The sequence below is a fragment of the Mycteria americana genome, chromosome 1 (genome assembly GCF_035582795.1).
Source record: "Mycteria americana isolate JAX WOST 10 ecotype Jacksonville Zoo and Gardens chromosome 1, USCA_MyAme_1.0, whole genome shotgun sequence".
Lineage (NCBI taxonomy): Eukaryota > Metazoa > Chordata > Aves > Ciconiiformes > Ciconiidae > Mycteria > Mycteria americana.
In genome coordinates this window covers 56077153-56099019 of record NC_134365.1, presented here as the reverse complement: position 1 = coordinate 56099019, position 21867 = coordinate 56077153, and the positions used below count along the sequence as shown (strand labels likewise).

Sequence of the window (21867 nt, the reverse complement as noted above, 5' to 3'; positions counted from 1 at the left end):
GTCTTTCCACGGCGTGGCTCTTGCAAGGGGAAAAAAAAAAAACCAGAAGAAAAAAGTTTTTGGTTTTTTTTTTTTTTAAGAAAAGTTGGACGGATTGGGGGAGAGAGAGGGAAAGAGAAAAAAAAAGCGGCTGTGAAAGCCCCTCCGCTGCAGACTGGCACAGGAACCGCACCGGGAGGCACCGCAGCATCCACCGCCCCCCGGGACCCGCCGGAGCCACGCGCCGTCCCGCGGAGGTGGCGGGCCCCGACGGCGGCAGCGGGGGACCGGGGCTCTGCCCCTCCTCCCAGTTACGGTCTGCTGCCCTCCGACACTGGGCTGAGGCATCGGAGCTCGCAAGCACCGGAGAGGGGGTTGCTGTGACCGGGCTGGGGCCGCAGAGCCATGAAACACCAGGGCGGGGAGCGATGCATAGGGCCGGGGCAGCGGAGCCAGCACACGAGGGCCCTTCACACCAGCGGAAAATGGGGAGGCTGTCCCGGCCTTTACCTTCACCGCCGGAGCTCTCCCGGCTCCTCTCGGGCACTGCAGGAGCCCCAGAAGGGCACCGGGCACCCTGGCAGCACAGAGCGTGTGGCAGGGTACCCCACACTTGAGGAGCGTGCCTCAAAACGCACACTGGTGCCTTGGTGGGTCAAATGAAAATACTGGAAATCACGAAAAAAATGGGAAAACGCACAAAAATTTTATGATGTAAAATATAAATAGTGCACCACATGGTGCATACCGTAAGTATAGTATTGCTCAAAGCGAATAGACATAATCGGAGAAAAGGTAAACTTTGCAATTCAGTACAAACCCCACAGTTGTTAAAGGCCTAGCCTGCAATTAGGCTATGGCTTGACCACACAATCGGAGCTCTCATTCATCTATGTACTTTCACCAGATCCAGATCGCGCCGAGAGTGCTGCATGCATTCCCCGGTGCATGCATACCAGGTGAATTGCCCTGTTGAAAAAGCTGTATGCAAACACTGAACACAGACGTGCTCTAGCTGCTCTGCACCAGTCTAGTGATGCAAAGCAGCTGTAGCTCTGGGTTAAGCAGCTGACTAGAACAGCTTTACAGCTGCTTTGCATTGCTAGGGAGCACGAAGCAGTCAGAAACACACCACTGAATGTGATCTGCAGCTTTGCCAGAAGTTCCACTGAGTATTGAGACATCAGTCCTTGTTTTTTTCTTTCAACCAAGCATGAAGGTGCTGCTGACCACAGAAGAATTTCTGAACTTCCACAAGAGTCTGGGCAAAGCGCTTAATTCTTTTTCAGGGAGGCTTCAGTGGGAGGACTTGTTGCTGGAGCCCTAAATCACAGCAGAGACGAAGTGCTCATCTGTTCCATTTTTGGTTTATAAGTAGGCTTGTCACACTTTTCTTTGTATTTTTGGATGGCAGCTTCAAAAATATCCTGTGGTTTGCTTTACAGTTGCCTAGTAGGGAGTCCGTTTCCCTCTAAGGATATTTATAGCATTTATTGGGTGACTTCATAGACTCTACCAGCCACCTTGCCTTAACATTAAATGGACCAGTCTAATTCTGCCTTTTATTTTTCCTCTCCATCTTTGCCTGCGAAAAGTAACAATGAGCCTCACTGCTCGTAGATTGTGGGTCTCGCTCTTCCCTCTCTCATCCACTTGAAACCGTGACCTCGCAGTAGCTGCTGAAGCATATTGCAGCAATCCTCTTCAGCAATAAAAGCTGGTGAGACATGTCACGATGGCACCATTGACCACAATTTTCCAAAGCTCAGACTTGACTCACAAGGACCAAAAGGTGTTCAGGATCGAGGTACCTCTGAGGTGGCTTCATTATAGGTGGAAAACACAAGGATGCCGAAGTAGCTTTGTGTCCTGTGACACAAAGGAGGAGACGGCAAAGCAAACCATGCTCAAGCACCAGCTTCGCTAGTGCTGCATTTCTTCCCTGCTAGCCTGAAACCAAGCCTGGATGTCTTTAAGGTGAAAAACAAGCCCTGCCTTTAGTGAGTTTTCTTAAGAAAAAAAGAATACAAGCAAATTCCCTAGAACCCAGAGACTCCCCACTCTCTCACTGCTGGATTGATGCTTTTTTCCCCCAACTGCTTTCAGCGCACGGATACCCGCCTGAAAGGCTTTATGTAATGACAGCGAGGATGCAGACAGGCTAACGGCCCTGCCATGTGCAACCCACTTTGAACACTGCCCGCTGGTGCATCTCTGGAGAAAGCTGGATCCATCCTAAAGACAGGGTTTCTGAGATGCCCAGGAAGCTGGTGACAGCATGGAAAGGAATAGCTCCCTAGAAGAGGCCAGGATTTGTTCTTATGACTTACAAGTTTTATCCTACCCCTCATTTTTTCCTCTGCCTGAGGATATGTATACCTTCACAATCCCTGATACTAAAACTTTAAAAAACATTAAACATGAAAGTATTAATTGATAGAGCTGCTGATGGATTGAACTATTTCCAGAGAGTTTTGTTTGAAGTCCAGCTGCTGAGGGAAGTAGGTCTGAGTTCATTCTACCTTTGGATCATAGTTTTGCTTTGTGGCATTTCTCTGCTTGTTCTTCAGCAACTCCCAAATCTTTGGTAAGTTCAAAGATGTTGATATCCAACAGCCCAAGAGCCAGTAACACCCTAACAGCCTCACTCTTTCTTGGCATGCGGATTCCTTATGGCCTGCACAAAGTAAAAAGAGCCACAAGCTGCCTATTTGCCCCTGTCAATTTGGGAGGTGTGGGAAGAAGAAAGGTATTTTGGGGCAGGTCACTGCAAACTGCTGGATAAAGATGGTTTTCTGAGAAAGCAAAAGGCATGCATTGCCCCGGAGGAAGGGAGAAAGTAATGTGGCTTAGAACAGAAAAGAACAGAGGTGGAGAGAATGAAGCACTGAAAATCTGGAGAAGAAAGGAAGAGAGGTGCAGAAAAGTGAAATGAGAAGAACGTAGAGGGCATAAGGGTGTGCTGGGGGTTGGAAGATGGGTGAACACGTTAGATGTGTCAGTACTGCTTTGCCCTTCAGCCAGCAAACCTGGGAGTGGAAGCTCAGCTGGGGCTGGAGCATCATCTCCAGATGAACGGTGACTGATTATTTAGGGGCTCAGTGCCTTACTGGGCCCCCAGCCAGACCCAAACGTGCTGTCACCCAACAGTGTGCAGACTGGCTTTGTGGATGGGATGTGAGTGGGAGGTGAAACACACCACGCTGAGTCTGCCCTGGTGATGGAGCGATCTGAGTGGCCCAGACATAACCTGGGGGGTTCCTGCCAGGTGGTCAAATGGGAAGGAAAGGGAGAGAAGAAAGCATGGGGCAGGCCTGGGTACCTTGGCATGAGAGATGACACAGGTAGTGCATGAGATTTTGTACAGAGAGGAGGATGGAAGGATGCTTGGCGGGTGGGTAGGAAATGACTGCCACGATCTCCTGATGTGCTGTGAGTCCAGCCTGCAAACAGTACAAAATGTACAACCTTTGACTGCATACAGTCTTAGGTGGTTTTCCCATTTGACCCTTCCTGCCCTTTTTAGGTGGTCCCCCTCATAACTTTCTAAAAGCCTCCTTTTAGGAGATGCTGACAGTGAAGCATTAAGAAAAAGAAAAAAACCCAACACCACCACAAAAAGAGAAAGCCAGGACAAAACCAACACACAAAATTCCCCCAGCCCCCTTCCTCCCCCCAGAAGAAAAAAAAAACACAAACGAAAACACCTTTCTGTGGTTTAGAATGAGCAGAGGCTGTATTAGTTCGACTCTTATGAGGAAAATTAGCACAAGTAGTGGCCCCTTTGTGTGAAGCGGTGGCCAGGCCCCTCCTTCCCCTCTGAGAGCAGGGCTCTTCTCAGTAATGAAGAGGAACTGCTTTCCAGGAAAGCAAAGGTACAGGGGCTGCCCAGAGCGGAGTGACCTAGCGCAGCTGCGGGGAGCTACGTGCTGCTGCTTGCAGGCTGCCAACCTCCGGCACGGAGCTGGTGCGCTCCTGTACTGAGCAAAGCTGCGTGTGGCAGCGGGCAGGACCGCTCGGCATGGGCAGGCTCGAGGGTGGGGAGTCATAACCAGTGGTGCAATGGGCACCCCACACGCTGCTGCCGATGCGCCTTCATTCCAGTCTGCAACACCCTCTGCTGTTCTGGCTTTCCCCCACAGCTGCGGCGGACACCGTGCTTATGCGCTTCAGCCTGCGCTGCCAGCCCGGCACGGAGTTCTTGCACGTACCTCAGCTGGGCCCGAGGTTCACGGAGCAGCGGGGAACATGGGCCCGTTCTCCCAGCACCATCGGGCAACGTGCAACCTGACGTGCCTGCAGGCAGCAAGGGCAGGAGGTGAAGCTGGGAAGCCAAGCAAGCTGGCGCGCTGCTGAGACCGGGCGCAGGGGTTGCCATCAGGAGGCTGGGCTTCGCAGGGTGGCTGCTGCGGGGTGCAGCGGCCCAGAGCTGAGCTGCAGCGAGCAGCGGCTGGGCAGAGGTAGCCCAGCGGGATGGAGGGATGCTTTGCTGGTGGCTGTTCAGGCTGCTTTCAAAGAAGGGGCTTCCCTGTGCAAAGCAGGGCAGGTGGGCACAACCAGCTCCTTTCCCCACAATCACAAGGCCCAAAAAGCTGAGACTGAAATGCAATCTTCTGCTTCAGGCTTTTATAATATGCACAGTTATTTCTGTGAAGAAACAAGTCTAGCAAGACCTTGTATGTTTATTATTGCCAACCTCCAAAGGCAGAGAAGGGGAAAAAAGGCAGGCTAGTTCCCGCTCGTTGCCAGCGCAGTTATGGCTCCGTACACACCCTGGTTTGGTTGGGGGAGGAAGACCCAGCAGTCAGTGACCTTCTAGGTTTTCAAAGAAAGCAGCAGGCTGCATAGCCTGGAAGGTATTTAGGTCAGATTTAAGCAGCTGCAGAGAAAACAAACAGCCTTTTATAACTGTATAGCAAACCGCTCCCTCCCCTCTGAATCTGGCCTATATGTCAAACACCCTAGAGCAGTAACAGGGGAAGATCTGGAACAGGGGCAAGGATCTACCAGCCTGCTGCGCCAATGGACTCAGGTGTGAGCTCTCTGGGGCTCCGTGGCCCCATAAATCCGTAACCACATCAGCTAACGCCTCCTAATGTTGCTGCCTACCAGACACGGAGGGAGAAGCTCAGTTAAGGATTTCATTGTGCCCCTGAGGCCTATTGCTTCTCCACATTATCCCACATTTTCAGGCCACGTTCCTGGAGTGCTGTCCAAAAGTGGTGGACCTTGCCTGGAGCACCCCTGCCCTTGCTTCCCCAGATTTCTTCCCCCACGCTGAGACGGGAGGTGGTGCTGCACCCCACTCACAGGAGACAGGCACCAAGTTCTGTCCTCTGCCCACCCGCTTCAGGGTCTTCCCCAAAGCAAACCAAAACCGCCACGAGAGGCCACCCCAAAGGAGCACAGGGAGCGATCCAAGACACAGACCCCATAGCAGAAAGGTCCTAAGTCATTGCTAGACCTAGAAGCAGGGGCTTCTTCAGCTGAGGAAGCTGAGCCTCTAAATGAAGAAAAACAACATAGAAGGCAAGAAGGAGTATAGCTATGGGCTATAATTTTGGGAGTGGCTGTAGCAGAACCATTGCAGGCTGGTACCACCTGACAGCGGTGTCTGCTGCACTAGGCTAATTTCCAAGACTGGTCTGCTTTCCTGATGGTCACAGGACAAAAGACTCTCTCACATTAATCATCGTTGCTTTGTTAAACATCTTATCTTGATTCAAAAACTGCTGATGGTTGGGAAGCTGCCACCACCCTAAGTAAACTGCTCAGGTACTTAACTACTTTCTCCATTTATAAAATGTATACCTCATCCCTAGACTGTTTTTTCTTGTGCCATTGTTGGGCAGAGCAGCTAGTAGAGGAGCAAAAATTTAATCCTACATGGGTGTATTTAAGCTTTGATCATATCAGTCCTAACCTCTCCTTCTCCATAAGATGCCTTCAAACCCCTTAACAGTCCTTAGAGCTCTTGCAGGAAGCCTCTCCAACTTGTTAACTTCCTCCTTGAATTGTAGATGTCAAAACTGGGAATTCTTTCACATCAGTAATCACATCCGTGGAATTAGCAGATGCAATATAATCTCCTGCAATATAATCTCATTACACCTGCTCCGCATTCCCTGCTTATACATCTGAGGATGGAATTAGCCTTTCTGATTGCAGCGTTGTGCTGGGAGCTCACATTCAGCTACTCCTACATCATGAGTCAAGCCTTTGCCGGAGTCACTTCTTCCACGGACAGAGCTGTCAGACAAGAAGTGTGGCTTGCGTGGAGTAACTTACCATTGGGCTGTTTCAAAAACACACGTTACGGGCTTGTACCAACTTTAACATTTTGAGGTAAAGTTAGTCAATTTTCAGTCCAATTGCTAGTTAGTCATTTTTCAGTCCAATTACTACAAAATTTGTTAATTTGGTATCATTTCAGTTTTTAAAGAATCAAAGCACAGTGTAAGACTATCACATTCCTTGCTGGAGCCGTATTACGTCAACAGCTTTTACATTTATCAGCCAAATCCATAACCCAAACCTATAATTTACACCTCCAAAAGTTACCAACTCAGTTTTATGGATTCTTTTCCATAAACACATGAGACTTGGCATTTACTAGAACTCTTCCCTTGTTTTTAAATGATCCTTGTATGTGCCATTTCCTTATTCTGTCTGAGGTCAATAAGGAGCTGGTAGGCCTGTAATTACAAGTGTCAGATTACTTATGGTTTTCACTATTATTTTGTCTCAGCCTATGGGGAATCTACTGGATTTTCAAAGTGAAGGAAGGTTAAGTCTAGACAAAAGCTGGAGAGAAACTCCTCTCCTTCCCCTGCTGCTTCTCAATTAAATACATTAAAATAGGCGCTTACTCTAACAATGTGTACGGGTTTTGTAGAGACCTGGAGAGTAGCTTGCCTGGCTAGTTAACCAAATGAGGCCCAGGGGATGGGAACCAGCAGAGACTCCTGAATCTGTCCCAAATAGAAAAGACTTTTTGATTAAGGAGGAAATAGAAAGCTGAGACAGGAAAGAGTTTATTTGTATGATGGGTGCTCATATATAATTTATATGCAATAAATGTTTCTAGCTATTTCATTAGTTGCAAATAAAGTGATACAAATGTGCACCACTTGCAGCTGATGCATGGTGTGTGCCTGGGGCTGCTTCCAGCTGAATGGCAGTGGTTCACGTGGGGATGATTTAACACTCCAGCAGCCCCACTATCCAAATTCTGCTCCAGGTTAATCTCTGGAGCAGATGCACGCCACTTTTTCAACCACTCATAGCTTGGCTTATTAACTTAAACTGCCAAAGATTTCCACTTAAACTATCACACTGGCCCCAGACTGTGGTGGGTAAAGAGCCAGCATCTATTTGTCTCTCCCACCTTCTGCAGGGCTGGAGAGCTCTGGGACAAGGAGCGCAACAAGCACGTGCCTGGAGCAAGGGGAGAGAAACCAACTCAAGCCATCACAGCATTTTTTGAGCTTAATACGTCAGCAGCTATTTCAGGCATCAGAAACGCATTCACATCAATGAAATTCAACAGGCAATTAGGGAAAACCAAAATAAAAGTATACTGCATGAAGTACCTGGATGGATCTGCAGCTGTTGAGCAGAGCCTGGGATGGCAAGACCTCTCAGGCTGCAGGACATTCACATCCTACCTCAACTCTTCCCATGTGGGAAGCTCATTTAAACCCTTGTGACTCCCCGAGACCATCTCCGAGGCAAGCAAGGTTTGAGTACGGAGCTCAAGGGAGAGAGATGTCCACTGGGAAATGTCTGCAGGGTGCAGATCTGTGGCTCAGCCCCTCACTGAGGCCTCTCCTTCTCGTAAGTCCTGTTCTCCTTGCAGAACAAGTCAAATCGGGATGAGGTTCTCGCCTCCGCAACCTTGTGCAGAGGGCAGGGATGGGACGGCAGCTTTCTTCAGGCAGGGGGACACCAAGCAGTGTGCATGACAAAGGGCAGAAGACCCATTAGGGATCCATGCACTGGGGAGGTGGGGGCTTCCCTGTAGTCATTAAGTGCCTCTCTGCTCCTGCTGATCCCACTGTGGACTGCCCAAGCAGTGCCCACACCCAACACCAACAGCTCTGCACTCACCAGGCTTCCCTTGTCTCCTTGCAGGGATCCTTCCCCTGCTCTTGGGCTGCTGGAGCAGGGAAGGAGCTGGTCCCTGTCCCAGAGCAGGAACTGCTCTGTGTGCCCCGACAGTACCCCAGACCTGCCTGCTGCCCGCAAACCCAAAGCCTGGGAGCCAGCATGCTGGAGCTGGTTATGGGATACATTTTGCCCTGTGATCACTTTTATTTTCCTGTCCACTGTAGATTGCAGCATATGCTCACAATGTGGGGCTTTATATAGAGGTATATCCTCTATATATCCTCTGGAAGAAATCAGTTAAGCTAGCAATAGGATGCTTTTTTACTTGTATAACTGCACAAGAGAGTTTGGGGTACAGGGCTATTACTAATAAATCACCATAAATAGATCAATATGTTAGTACTTCAGTGCTTGAATCCAACCAGCTATGGGGAATTTGTCCCTTGGTAGCAATCAATCTGCTGTACTTAAAGTTTCCTCACCAGTTCTGCAGCTAACACAAACTGATCAATGCTGTTCCAAGTCAGCAGAGCATAACCACTTTGCATGTCCCAATGTTCACCGTCTTAAGTCTCCTCCTGCTTTGCAAGGACACAGAGGTTAAATTATCCTTTGCTAAGTACATGGGATATCTCTAATTCCCAGTTCTTAAGCAAAACCAGCCTTTCTTAACCACCAGGCCAGTGCGGCCCAGACAACACCCCAGCACCTTGCCAGGTGGAGTCTAATTTGGTCCTCCACAGGCAGCAATTCCACTGCAGTAGCCTGCAGAACTTCTTAGAAGTAGATGCAGCAAAACTAATTTTGTGAGCCATCCAAATTTTGCCATGCATCCTGCATAGGGCCTTCCTCCTGGGGGGTGGTTTGCCAGGCAGTGCCGGGGGAGATATGCAGTCTTGTAAGATGCTGGGCTGCTCTTTCAGAGGGGTAAGTAGAATTGCTAGAGAAGACATGAGGGACTTGGAGAAGATTTCAACAGTCTGGCTTTGGCTTATAGTATGACAGTCCTGCTGCTGAGGAAGGGTCCAGGGCTGCATCCAGTGCAGACTTCTCCACTTGGAGCTCTATCCCACATCACCTATTGCTGATGATTTCTGTGAGGAATTTTTCCTTTCCCATGAGGTCCTTGCTGATGGAGCCTCCTACCAGAATTGACTTGGGATGCAGGTCACGGGAGTCAGAATTCACTAGAGAACACATCCTTCCTACCCAAGACCCAGAGATCATCTGTGTGACCCAAAGCAAAGAGAGTCAAGACCCTACTGGCTGCTGGAGTGGGGGAGAGGGTCCAAGGTGATGGGGGAGAGGGTCCAAGACCTGTGAATGGTGATGCACATACTACCAGGGTAAGCATTTACAGCAAGATCCCAGGGTTATCCCAAACAAGGCTTGTGCCTGAAAACTAGTATTAAGCAGAGGTCAGGGGTGCCAGATAAATTTGGTAACTACCACATAGCTACAAGCTCGGTTCAGAGCTCTAGGCTGTTAACAAGCTCCCTGGCACCAGCTCTCAGCATGTAGCACTCAGAGCATGTTCCTTGTGGGTACAAGTTCTCAGAGGTGAAGTTCCCCGTGCCCTGGGGACATGTGGCAGCCAAGGCCTTGGGACCCTGGAGTGATACCCTGTGCTGTGCTTGCACAGCTGGCTGGACAATGCCACCACCTCTGATGGGTTCATTCCACTGCTCCCCAGAGGTGGGTCTGGCTCGCAAGGATGGGCTGTGTGTCATGCTTCAGGTCTGCATGCCTGATGCTCTCTCCTTTTCAGATTACAGTTAATTGGCAATGGATTTTCCTGGCCGTGGCCTGTTGTCCCACCAGCCGCAGGGGTTTGTGCAAGGGGTCCGTATAACTCCTGCTCCTGACATAGGCTCCTCTTCCTCAAGAGCCATGCCATAGACAGAAGAACTGCAAGCCTAGCAGCCACTGCCTAGCAATTACACTGCTTTCCGGTGGCTTGTCGTGAAGAAATCCCAGCAATTCACAGGAAGACCCGGCCCTCTGTAACAGCAGCAGCACGATTGATTATTGAGTGCATTTTACAAATCTGTTCTACCAAAAACAAATGTGTTCTTGCTTTTCACCTTTTGTAATCAGACACCCACCTCTGACAGTTGTAGGAAAGAAGCTGTAGATGGTACTGTGGCCCCTCTCCCTCCACATGGTTCCCAGCACTTGTGGTCTGCTTTCCTGCTCCTCCTCCATGGAGGCCTAAGAAAAAACAATGCACTGGACTTTCCAAACCTATAAGAATTCATGCTCTGATTTCCTTTCTAATGGCTTACCTAGAGGGGAGGTTGTGAGCTGTATAGCTCTCATTTCTTCTCTGTGATGGGTCCCCAAGGTTACCATTTTTTGCCAGGATGAGTCTGAGCTAGGCAGGAGAAACAGGGCTGTAAGTTTCTACACTGGTTTCTTTCAAGCTTTGCAGGCTGTTCTGAAAATGTATTGTGTAATTTAGGAGACTGATGTGCTGAACTGAGCAGAGAGTTTTCAATTACCAATGTAAAAATGACTCCCTAAGAACAGACATTCATTCTGCTCTCTCCAACTGTTCCAGCAAGGCGTCCCATTGCTCACAGCACGGTTTGACTTTGCTTCATTTGACTGCTGAGTCCTTGACTGAAAGGGAATGGTTGTGGTCTGCATTAGGCCTGGTAGACTCGGACTGCTGGAGGGAATGCAAGGCACCAGCAAGCAGTATTCCCAGCCGTACTCGGGTATTGACTTTCTCAAAGCCTGGTCTATGCAGCCACCCCCTTTCTGGGCAACTAATGAGGAAAACTGTGTAGAAACCTCTCTGGCTGAGAGGGGTCTGTTTTTGCAGAAGAGGAGTGGAACGGCTAAGGCAGTGCTGTCTGCTGTTTATCTGCTGCAACTTGGCCCCACAGTAGAGTCAGTTCACTGTGGTGGGTCACAGTATGGGAGAGTGACTCTCGCCCCTGGAGCAACACGATTCCAGCAAGCGTTAAGAGTTCAGAAGAGTTTCTCCATCAGAGAGCGACAGAAGTTCAGCACTGGTGTCAAGCACTGAGCCTGTTTGATGTTGCTACGATGCTCCTGGGTCACAGTTAAAACATCTCACACTGCGACGCTGCAGTACAGACGGTTTCCATTATCAGTAATGTGTCTTCTGGAGGTAGTCAAGGACACAGCCGTACCTCCATGACTGCGACTCCTCACAGATGCCTATCATGCCCAGTAGGTTGATCGCAGCTTCAGACCCCACAGACATCATTAACTCCTCATTACTCTTACACAGCCCCATCCGAACACAGGCTCCGTGCGAGGCACCCGCTACCTCCCCACAGCTCCTCCCTGCCCCGGGGAACCCAGGGGAGAGCTTGCATAGAGCTGGGTCTGGCCAGGGGCTCCAGGACCAGCTGGAGGAGGTGGAGGCTGCCATGGTTTCACCTGTTTGCTCAGGCAAGAGTTTTCGGGGCTTGGAGAAGGGGGCAGGCTGGGTTGCTGTGACTGGGGGAAGAGCCAGGCCAGGAGGAAAGCACGTAGGAGCGGTGCTGTGGAGGGTCGCGTGTTTGCCAGGGCCCCTTGCTGTAAGGCCAAGGGTGAGGAGTGGTGGGGAACGGGGAAATGCTCCCCAGGCAGGGGAGGCCGCGCTGTTATGCCCCCACCCGCCCACCACCCCCGTTTCCCAGCTGGACCCCCGGAGCCGTGAGGTGATGAGGGAAGACAAAAATGGCGGCACTCGCCTCGCCGCCTCCCTCGGTCTGTTGCGGCCCCGGGCCGGCGGAGCGGCAGGAGGCGGAGGCCCGGGACGCCCCGGGGAGGCGGGGAGCAGGGCGGTGCAGCCGGCCCGGCCCGGCCCGCCCCGCCGCCGGGCTGCGTCCGTCTGCCGCGGCCTTGCTCTGCCGTCCCGGCCAGACAGAGCGGTAGGAGGGGGCCAGGGCGCAGCGTGCGGGCGGCGCGGGGAGCGGGGCCGGGGCAGCCGCGGCGCTCCGAGGGCCGCTCTCGGCGCCGGATGGGGGTCGGTCCTCGGGCAGCCCTTCCCCGGGGCCAGGACCAGCTGCCCCGGGGCGCCCTGAGGTGAAGGCCCGAGTGTAGCGGCCCTTCCTGCCGGCCTGGGGAGACCCCCACCCCAGAGCTGGGGGGGGGGGACCCCAGGGCCGGAGACCCGCTGGGCCTAGGGAGGGCGGGCCTGAGGAGGGCAGTCAGGCTCTGCCTGGAGCCCAGGTCGTCAGGCAGGTCTGTGAGGAAGGGGCAGGTCCATGGTCATGCCAGGAAGACAGCCCACGGTTGTCAGGATCAGGCCCGGCGAGGGCAGCCAGGGTCAGACACAGCCCCGTGATCAGCAGGCAGGACCGCGGTCCCTGGGGCTAGGGCATTGCTGCTGAAGACCAGCACTCCTGCAGCATTGCTGGGGCTGGTCCTGGGCTGAGCTTAAACAGGCTCATGGGCAGGAGGGAAGGATGTAGGAGAGGCCCCAGGTGTGGCTGATTGGGACCATGAAGGCATGTAAGTGCTCTCAGGGCCCTGACAGCAGGCTCCCCTCTCAGCCTGCCCCCTCTGTCCTCACACCTTACAGAGGTATGGGCTCAGGAGGGACTTGCTGTAGAGTGATTTAATTGCTGTGGGGTCTCAGGGGGCTATTTAGGAGAGCAGAGACCTGAGACAAGTCACTGGGAAGGGGATATGGCATGAGAGGCTTGGGGATAATCAGGCTGCCCATGAGGGGCCCCAGGGGTCAGAAGGGTTTGGGAGTAAAGGGGAGATACTCACACCACCCCTGGAAGATCCCCAGAGGCTGAGTAGTACTGGGGGGTTCACTCAGGAGCCTGGGGTTGAGTAAGGGTCAGATGTAGCTCAGTGACTGCCAGGCAGATCGGCAGTGATGGGACAGATTTGAGGTCGAGCAGGCGCCTGGCAGGTTTTGGACCCGTATCCCATGCAGGGTCCCCAGTCCTGAGGGGTGCACGGGAGGGTGGCAGCAGTAACCTGCTGTGTGGCATGTAGCCAGCTGCTCTCTCAAAGGTGCCAGCTGGTGGTGTGAAAGAGGGGAAGCACCAAGGAAAAGAGGAGAAGGTGCTAACAGTCTAGTACTGGACAATTTCCAAAATTGTCTTTTTGGTCCAGGACAGGTGCCTGGCTGACTGCAGCTAGCTGGGGGAATTCTGTGTAGTTCCCTCTTGCCAGATCTCCTGTGCCTTCTGGTCAGGTTGCAGCTGCTGCAGAGACACAGAGAGGAGGCTTTCTCCTCCTGTGCAGGGAAAGCTTGTTTCTTCCTAGGAGCATCACTAGTACGTGCTTGGGAGGAGGATTCCCCAAACAGGCAGGCAGGGACGGCAGCTTGGGAAGTTGAACGAGGAGCTATAAATCAGCAAGCTGCTAATTAAGACCACAGGAGGCTGGTGAGTTACTAAAGACCTGTATTACTCTTTTCAGAGCTCTGGGCCATTAGCAAGATCCCTGGGACCTACTCCGAGCTTGTGGCTCTCCAGGGACATCACTTGCAAGCACTCTGTTTTGGGCATGTTCTCAGAGATGAAGTTCCCTGTGCCCTGGGGCCACGTGGCAGCCAAGGCCTGGGGACCGTCAGAGGGACACCCTGTGCTGTGCTTGCACGGCTGGCTGGACAATGCCAACACCTTTGACAAGCTCATTCCACTGCTCCCCAGAGGTAAGTCTGGCTCATCAGGATGGTTCTTGTTGTGTTGCAGGGCTGCACATCTGATACTCTCTCCCTTTCAGATTACTATTATGTGGCAATGGATTTTTCTGGCCATGGCTTGTCATCCCACCGACCTGCAGGCTCCCCCTACCATTTTCTGGATTATGTGAGCGATGTGCGCCGGGTGGCAGCAGGTGGGTGGTTCAAGGGACCCCTGAGGGGATGTTTGTGCAGGGGGTGCTCTATTGCTCCTGCTCCTTTTAGGCAGCATTTACTGCCAGGAGAGGGGTCAGATCCCTCTGCTTCTCCCCAGCCTGATGTTAGCCGGTGCTTTGTGACCACAGACTGAATAAGCATCCCTCTTCCTCACTATTTTGTGAGAGGAAGAAACAGTAAGCCCTGGGAAGCAAGTGTTTCTGTACTAAAAAGCAGTAGTGGCAAAGTGGTGGATGCAACTAAATAGTTTTGCCAGACTGACTTTTTGTAAGCAGCCAGTGACCTCTAACCAGTGTTAGGTGTAAGCTGGAGACTCTTCTGGTTCTCCCCGATGGCAACTTACTGCTTGCTTTAGTATCATACGAAGAAATCTGAAAGCCAAGGTGTCTTGGGCTTCTAATAATTCCTGATCTAACTGCCCATCTGTATGCTGATCGTGTGGGAGGTTGTGGCATGTGCAGTTTTACATCTCTCATTCAGTATACAAAGAGCCTCTAGAAGTTCTTTGACATGCCAGAAGGTAAAACACATCTTTCAGTGAGGTGTATTTCAGATGGGCAGCACTGATGAAGCAGTGTTTTCCCATAAGCCTTTCAGAGTGCCCTAAAAATGGACTGAAGAGCCTGATGTGCTAAATGGTGCAGAGAGCTTTCACTTGGAATGATCATGCTTTCCTCAAGGCAGCAGACATGGCTCTGTGTCCTCAGGGCTCTTGTGGGAATGCCCTGCAGCAGGATGCTGTCAAGGTCTTCTCTCTTCCAGCAGATGCTGCCCAGTTAGGCTCCTTTGCTTCTTGCCAGTCTCGTGTCTGGCAATGAATGGGATTTTGCTGTAGTTTGTTTGCCATACAGAGAGAGCTTGAGAGCTGCGTGACTTAACTACCAAGGAAATGAGGGTGGTAGATGTTCTTTTTCTTTAAAACTGGCCTACTTAGCCACCTCATTTCTGGATTAGGAAGCAAATTAAGAAGTGCAAAAGCCCTCCTGGGAGAAGGGGCCCATGTTAGTGGAGAAGCAGCAAGATGCCACTGCTCTGGTTTCTAATGCAGCACTGTCTGTTTCTGTCTGTTGCCACTTAGCCTTGCAGTGGAGACGGTTCACCCTGATGGGTCACAGTATGGGTAAGTGGCTCTTGTCCTTGTAAGCTGTGAGATTCGTGGAAATAGGAGTAGATAATTAACTTACAAGACATGCTGCTAGGAGCTGGGTTGGAAAATTTATTATATTGTGTCAAGTACCAGGTTCCTGCTTGAGTGATTCAAAAATCTGTGCCCGTCTTTGAAATGCCTCTGTGTTCAAGACCCTATAGTACAAACAGTGGTAACTCTTGCTGTGGGCCTTTCCCCCACCCCCAGGAGCGAACAGTGACAGGCAAAAAGGGGTGGTGTATGGCAGGAGAATTTGCAGCAGGCCTTCCTGCCTGGTCCCCCCCAGGCCACAAAGCCTGGGGACAGCAGGGCCCTTCTTGGTGGGTCATGGAACTTGCTGAGGGGAACTGGACTCCAGGCTCTATCCCTTTGTGCTTGGGACGTGATTGGTTTTTGCCGTGATTTGGGTTTTGCTCCCCAGGGCTGCTCTGGCCACAGCTCACAGTACCTGCACACCGTACTGTTTTAACTAGTAACTTCTCCCTGGCCTTTGCTGTCTGAAAGGGAGATGGGGATGGTGCAGGATGGGGAGTCCGGCTGGCCAATAGCCTTGCTCTCTGCCTGCCTCTGCCTGCTGGGAGAGCTTTACACTTTAGCTGGGGCTTTGTCCCTTGGTACAACATGCATTTGTGCTTCTAAGGCAGCTGTGGGGAAGGGGAGTTTCTGTTACCAGGGGGTGTCCAGTGCATAACTGAGCATAATTCTTTCCTTTGCAGGTGGGTCAGTGGCAGGAATGGTGAGTAAAGCATCCTTTCTTCATGGGGTTTGTGATTTCTGCAGCTGGAACAACAAATGGGAGAGTAATGAAGGGACAGACTGTGTGGGACTTGGATCTCAGGGGAGGAGAGGCTCTTCCCTGACCCCCTCTCCAGTGTAGCAGGACGAAGACATCACTCAATGCTCAGCTTTTCTCTTTCTCTCATATTGTTTCATCTCTCCTCAGTTCTGTTTCCTTTATCCGGAGATGGTGGACAAGCTGATCCTGCTGGAAAATCTTGGCTTTCTGCTAGCTCCAGAGGTTAGATTTCACGTGTCCTTCCCTTCCCTTTTTTAAATTTAAAAAAAATGGTTTTCTTTCTTTCCCTCATTTGTTCAGAGAAAGCACTGATGTGACCAGTTCCTGGCAGGTCACACAAGTCTCAGGGCTCTTCCTTTTGGCAGGCACAGATCTGCTCCATGGACTGAGGTCGTTGCTTAGGGTGGCCCTTGGGGGACATTTGCTAGTGCTCCACATCCTGCAGTCCCTCAGCACCGAAATTCAGTTGTCTGTGCCATGCCCTCGTACAAAGAGAACTGGAACCTCTGTCCAAGCAGCTGCCAGCCAAGGTTGTCTTTTTGCCAACAGCTTGTTGGGTGACCTGGGTGCAGGATTGGTGGATTTCTTTTTTGGTTCCTGGCAGGACATAAAACTACATTCCCAACCTGTCATCATCGCTACCAGATGCTGGGGCTTTGATTGGCAGAAGTGGGACAGAAGCCCAGGGTCAGAGAGACAAAAGATACCAGATTTCCCTTGTTCTTTTGGACAGTTGTCCTCAGCTCAAAAGTGAGGTAGGAAGGGGTAGAAAAGATTGCAGGGGTAAAAAGTTAATAAGTTCTTTACAGCAGTGCTTAGCTTTCTGTTCCTACCTTGCCTTTTAAGTACTGCTGTTCCCTTTTCCTCAGAAATGGGCATTTTTAATATGAAGTCTGTAACTGGTACCAGTTCTGAGGGATGCTGAAGGGGGAAATACCATCTTCTACCCTCTGATAAAGGGTAAAAAGATTCAGAAGAGAGGGGTTACTCCTGTTTCCTACCTCTCTGTGTTTCAGGACACAGAGGCATGGCTGAAATCAAAACGGATGGTGATTGACAGATTACTGAGCCTAGAGGCAAAGCAGCAAACTCCCAAAGCACTGAGCCCTGAAGCAGCATTGCAGAGGTGGGTTCCCATCTGTCCTCTTCATTTGCTGTCTGCCCTCACCTTGGACAGAGTTACGGCCGCATGAATGAGAGAGGGAAACTGTCCCTGCACTTCCCCTTTTATGTCCTCCTCTGGAATCTCAGCAAGCCCTTTTGCTTCTGCTGCCAGCAGCTGCTGCTTCTTCCTGCTCTTTTCTGAAGCAGCCTGAGAGCTCGCTGTCACCTTGTCATGCCATTTTCGCTTCGCTTCCTCCCTTTTCCAGCAGAACAATCTCTCTGCCATGTCTCCCCCAGGCTCTTAGAAGCAAACAGACATCTGACAGCAGAGGGTGGGGCAATCCTACTGCAGCGAGGAGCAACTGAGACACCCGCTGGTAAGGGGCTGCTTGGAGACAGTGCTCATCACAGCGCTGGGCCAACACTGGGTGTGGGAAGGGAGTGGTGCCAACAGCCATTGTCTTCCACAGGGTACAGGGTGCCCTAGCTACAAGTTTATGCCGCCTGAATGGGATCAATTAGGTCTGGAGGCAGAGCTCTCAATTCCCAGCAACTGGGGTTGGTGCTTGAGTCCTAGAACGGCTAAAGAAAAGAAATCAAAAAAAGGGAAAATCTGAATTAATCCTATTCCTCTTGTCTCAAAAAGTCTTGGGCAGACCCCAAAGGTGAGGAGGAGGAGAGCAACTCCTGTTCCTCTGACACATGAAAACCTTCTCTTGTTTTTTTCATTCCAGGGCTGGTGTATAACAGAGACATGAGAGTCCGTACGGTGAGCATTGCTGTTCTGACATATGCCCCCTGCTGCTTCTGAGCCCTGAGCTTATAGAAAACTCAGAGATAGTGGAGGCCCACTCACTGAGCCCAGGCCCTGCCTCCACCCAACTGTTTACTTTCTGCTTCCCTAATTCCCACATCTCTTTAAATACTGCTGTTAAAAGAGCCTGCACTTGATCATTAACTGACTCAGCTTACAGAGTCACTGGAAAATGTTACAGATTTTTTTTTTTTTAGCAGTTCCTCTGCCCCAGGGCCTCCTGGCCACATTTTCCTGCCATTGTAACTCTTTGGGCAGCAGATGGATGGATGCTTTCGGTCAGCTTCTTTGTCAGGTCACCCATATAAGAAGGGGAGAGAGAGCGAAGCAGTCCTTATGTTTGATATCCTGATAGCTTTGTGCCGCTTTTGAGTAAGTAGGGCCTCCTCTACCTGCGCTACTGCCAGGCTACGAAAGCCAGAGTATTGTACTGTCTCCTTTTTAGTAAAAGGATTTTAAAGCTTTTCTCTGCTATGAGATCATTCCTATATGTGCTGCATCCCAGCAGGCAGCGTTGTTGGCAGCCCTGAAACACAGCTGGACAGAAGGAGCCTTTGCAGAGCCAGCTACTCTTGTGCGCAGCCTGGCCGCCTGTCATGTCCCAGCACAGCAGCTTTGGGGCTGCAGGCACTTCTGCCTTCAGAGCCGCTAGTGCAGCAGGGGTCAGGGACTCCCTCTGCCCCCAGCTGCTGTCCCTGACCTTTGCTGCTTGCTCTGTCTTTGCACCTGCAGCAGAGTCGAGAGTCCTTCACAGTGGAGCAGTGTGTGAAGCTCCTGCAGCAGATTCAGGACCGGGTTCTCATCATTGTGTGAGTGAGGCACAAGCCAAACCAACCCTCGATGCCTCCCTGCAGCCCTGGGTGGAGGGGATGAAGGTTAGGAAGGAGTCCTCTGCTACACCCTCCTCTGCAGCAGCCACCTAGACCTTCGGGCCAGTTGGCACAACAATACAGCCTTACATGTGAGAAGCATTTCCTAGTTGCCCACCACTGCCCTGGGCTGGGCAGGCTCCTGGAGCAGGCAGAGAGCAGCTGGCACATCCTCCTCCCAGCCTGGCACTGCATTTTCTTGCTGGGCCTCCCTGGTGCAAGGCTGAATGAGGAAATGCTGGACCTGCCCTGTCCTCTCCACGCTCATGCCTTCATGCTGCTGTCCTACGACTTTCCGTCCCTTGGCCCTACAGCAAGGGGCCCTGGCAAACACATGACCCTGCACAGCACCGCTCCTACGTGCTTTCCTCCTGGCCTGGCTCTTCCCCCAGTCGCAGCAACCCAGCCTGCCCCCTTCTCCAAACCCAAAAACCTCTTGCCTGAGCAAACAGGTGAAACCATGGCAGCCTCCAGCTCATCCTGGAGCCCCTGGCCTGACCCAGCTCTTGCAAGCTCTCCCCTGCAGTGCCAGGGGCAGGGAGGAGCCGTGGGGAGGTAGCCAGTGGCTTGCACAGAGCCCCACAAGCTGTTAAGCTGTCTGGGTGGGTAGCTGGTTCTGCCAGTCCTCCTTTGCATTTTTCCCATCTCCTTGGAGGGCAAGATGTGCAGGGCTGTGGCTGCCTTAGCCTGTGTGGTGCTGTTAAAAGACTCTCTAGGAAATGAAAGAACATGCTAGGAGTTGAGAAATTAGGTGCAGTTTTGGCTTCCCTAGTCTGTTGAAATCATAAGAGCTTAAGGATTTTCCTGCTTGTCCAGAAATGCAACATCATGGTGAGGACAAGTCCTCTGGGCCATACAGAGTACATCCCTTTGAGCCTGCGATGCCACCTTGTCCCATCACCTGCATCACGGTAGGAGGCAGCATGATCTTAACTCTGCAGGAGGTCTAATGCTGGCTTCTCCAAGAGGACTGCCCTGGTACCTCCCTCACCAAGCAGGGCACACCCTGTTTAAGAGAGCAGCATGGAGTGGGGAAAGGGAGAGAGGGGAGCTGTAGAAGCTGGCTGGAAGGAAAAAGAGCAGAAGACAGGGTGGGGGCAGGGAATGACATACTCAGACCAGTTAATGAGCCAGCCCTGGGGGGATAATATTTAACTAGTCTCCACTCTGATACTACTAGGCAATCACCCAAGGTTTTAAACAGATAGTTTGATAGAAAAGAGCTGCTTAGTCAAACTGTGCAGTGCTCCTCCGACTACCATGTATGACCCTGTAACTCTGCTGTTTAAAAGCAACCTAGAAAGAGCCATTGGGTCTGTTGCCCCCCAGTCTTGGGGACAGCACTTCTGCCCAGGACAGCGGCAAAGACAGAGGCACGCTATGTGCTGTACTGAGCCTTGCTGTTGCTTTTCAGAGCACAAGATGGACTCTTGGCACCACGCAAGCTAGACAGCAGAAATCACTTTGTGAAAGCTCTACAGGAGGCATTTGAGTCTACCCTCAAAGAGGTGAGAGCAAACTCCATCCTTGCATCTCTGCTCTATGCACCACCAACCTGGGAGCAGCAGCTAGGAAGCAGCTCATCCTGGTGGACACCCCTCACTAGGTGATTTGTCCTGAACAGTACAGCCCTCACACGGGGGGAAGCCAACTTTGCCCCTGCTGCTGAAGTCCCAAGTCAGTACTGCTCTCTGGACCCAGCTCTTCCTTAGTCCTCCCATCCCTGTCTCCGGCCTCACCATGGCCCCCCCTGCCCCCCAAGCGCCACACAGCAAGCACAGCTTGCCTGAGGGAACACTTTCCTGGTCTGTATTTTCTTGTGTCCTCTTCCTCCAGCATATCCAGCTAGTAGAGGTGCCTGGGAGTCATTTTGTGCACCTGAACAAGCCTGAGGTGGTGTCTGGGATCATCAGCAACTTCCTGACAGCGCAGAACGCCAGAGCCAGGCTCTAGGAAGAAGGATCACTGCTGCAGCAGTCCAGGAGAACAGTGAGCTAAAGAGCTGGCTTAATCATCACCATTCCTAACTCACATCCAACATCAGTTTCATGATACTCTTTCCTAAGCTTAGCTCACTGCAAGGTGGAAGCAGGTCTGCCAGTGGTTCCCTGGAGGAGGGCTGCGCAAAGTATCTCGGTTGTCAAAGGGAAAAGGAATCCTTCCTCCACTTCCAGCTCTGCAAGTACAGGGATAGAGGCCCAGAGTGCCCTTCCTTTGCTTGCTCCTAACTTGCACCCTGAAATGGGGCAGGAATACAGGCAGAGGCATCCTCTGTGGGAGCAGCAGCACCAGCTGCAACATTGCAAGAGACAGGTGCCTCACCTCACTTCCTCCCTGAGGATGGTGTGACCAGTCTCCTTAGACTTACTGAAAAAAACAGGAAAATGTTTTGCTTCTCTGCTTACTTCCATGCGTGCCTGAGCTCAGAGGGCCTCAGTGTCTCTGTTCTACTCCAAGAGCTGCTGCTTGTTTAAAAATCAGCTTAAGTAAGAGCTCACCTGGGCATGGAAGGCCATTTCAATGAACTCCTAGAGAATGAGTTACTAATCTTCTAGCTGAAGCAGCTGGGAGAACTACTAATAATGGCAAAGTTAGCAGAGATGATTTCTGTCCTTCTTAATAAAGATTAATCTCCCACTGTGAATTCTTGTCTTCTTGACTGTATAGGAGAGCAAACTTCCTTTCTTTTGGGATGCTCACCCAAGCAGCTACAACACCAGTCTTAGGAGGCAGTGATTTTTACATGCATTCCGCCTTAGATACAGCATATTAAGGATCCACCTGCCTCTTAGTTAAACTGATGCAAAAAGCCAACTGAAGCAAGCAGGCCTGGCAGTCTCCCCATGCAACAGAAGCTGCATTTGCAGTGGGTTTTCTAGGGGAGGGTAAATCCATTTTAACCCAGCTCTGTGGAATTTACCAGCATTTCCATCTTACACTCATGGTCACGCCCCTATCAAGGCTGCAGGCAGTAAAATAAATGTGTAAAACCCTGGAGGGGTGTGTGTGTATGTTACAGCCCCTTTCTGATCAGAGTGCACTGGGGTGAACAATCATTAAGTATGAAGCTGTACAAATGTGGGCAGCAGAAAAGCACTGCCCCACAGCTGGATGTGCCTGTCACCATCCTCACCCACTTCCTGTGGACTGGTGACAGGTTAAGTGGAAACAGGCCTTGGAGAGGCTGGTTTCTCCCTCCAAAGTCAG

The 21867-nt window shown here is 51.4% G+C and overlaps 1 protein-coding gene and 1 long non-coding RNA gene across 7 annotated transcripts; one reads left to right on the top strand and one right to left on the bottom strand.

Annotated features, from left to right (window-relative positions):
- Positions 1 to 10040: 10040 nt before the first annotated feature.
- LOC142404667 (uncharacterized) lies at positions 10041 to 10513 on the bottom strand. Its single transcript, XR_012773933.1, has 3 exons — positions 10374 to 10513; positions 10194 to 10299; positions 10041 to 10089 (listed from the first exon to the last, which is right to left on the bottom strand). It is a non-coding gene; the product is annotated as an uncharacterized LOC142404667 (long non-coding RNA).
- An 840-nt stretch (positions 10514 to 11353) lies between these two features.
- SERHL2 (serine hydrolase like 2) lies at positions 11354 to 21298 on the top strand. Of its 6 annotated transcripts, none has more exons than XM_075499247.1 (12): positions 11354 to 11480; positions 13489 to 13723; positions 13795 to 13908; positions 15009 to 15050; positions 15794 to 15813; positions 16021 to 16095; positions 16890 to 16999; positions 17275 to 17354; positions 17712 to 17746; positions 18524 to 18600; positions 20075 to 20168; positions 20497 to 21298. In XM_075499247.1, the coding sequence occupies exons 2-12, from the start codon at positions 13576 to 13578 to the stop codon at positions 20611 to 20613; spliced, it is 912 nt and encodes a 303-aa protein (XP_075355362.1). In that variant the 5' UTR covers positions 11354 to 11480; positions 13489 to 13575; the 3' UTR covers positions 20614 to 21298. The 6 variants fall into 6 exon arrangements, with proteins under 6 accessions (XP_075355362.1, XP_075355334.1, XP_075355342.1 ...); XM_075499219.1 differs by lacking the exon at positions 11354 to 11480 and adding an exon at positions 11852 to 11978; XM_075499255.1 differs by lacking the exon at positions 11354 to 11480 and adding an exon at positions 13182 to 13343.
- The last annotated feature ends 569 nt before the right edge of the window (positions 21299 to 21867 follow it).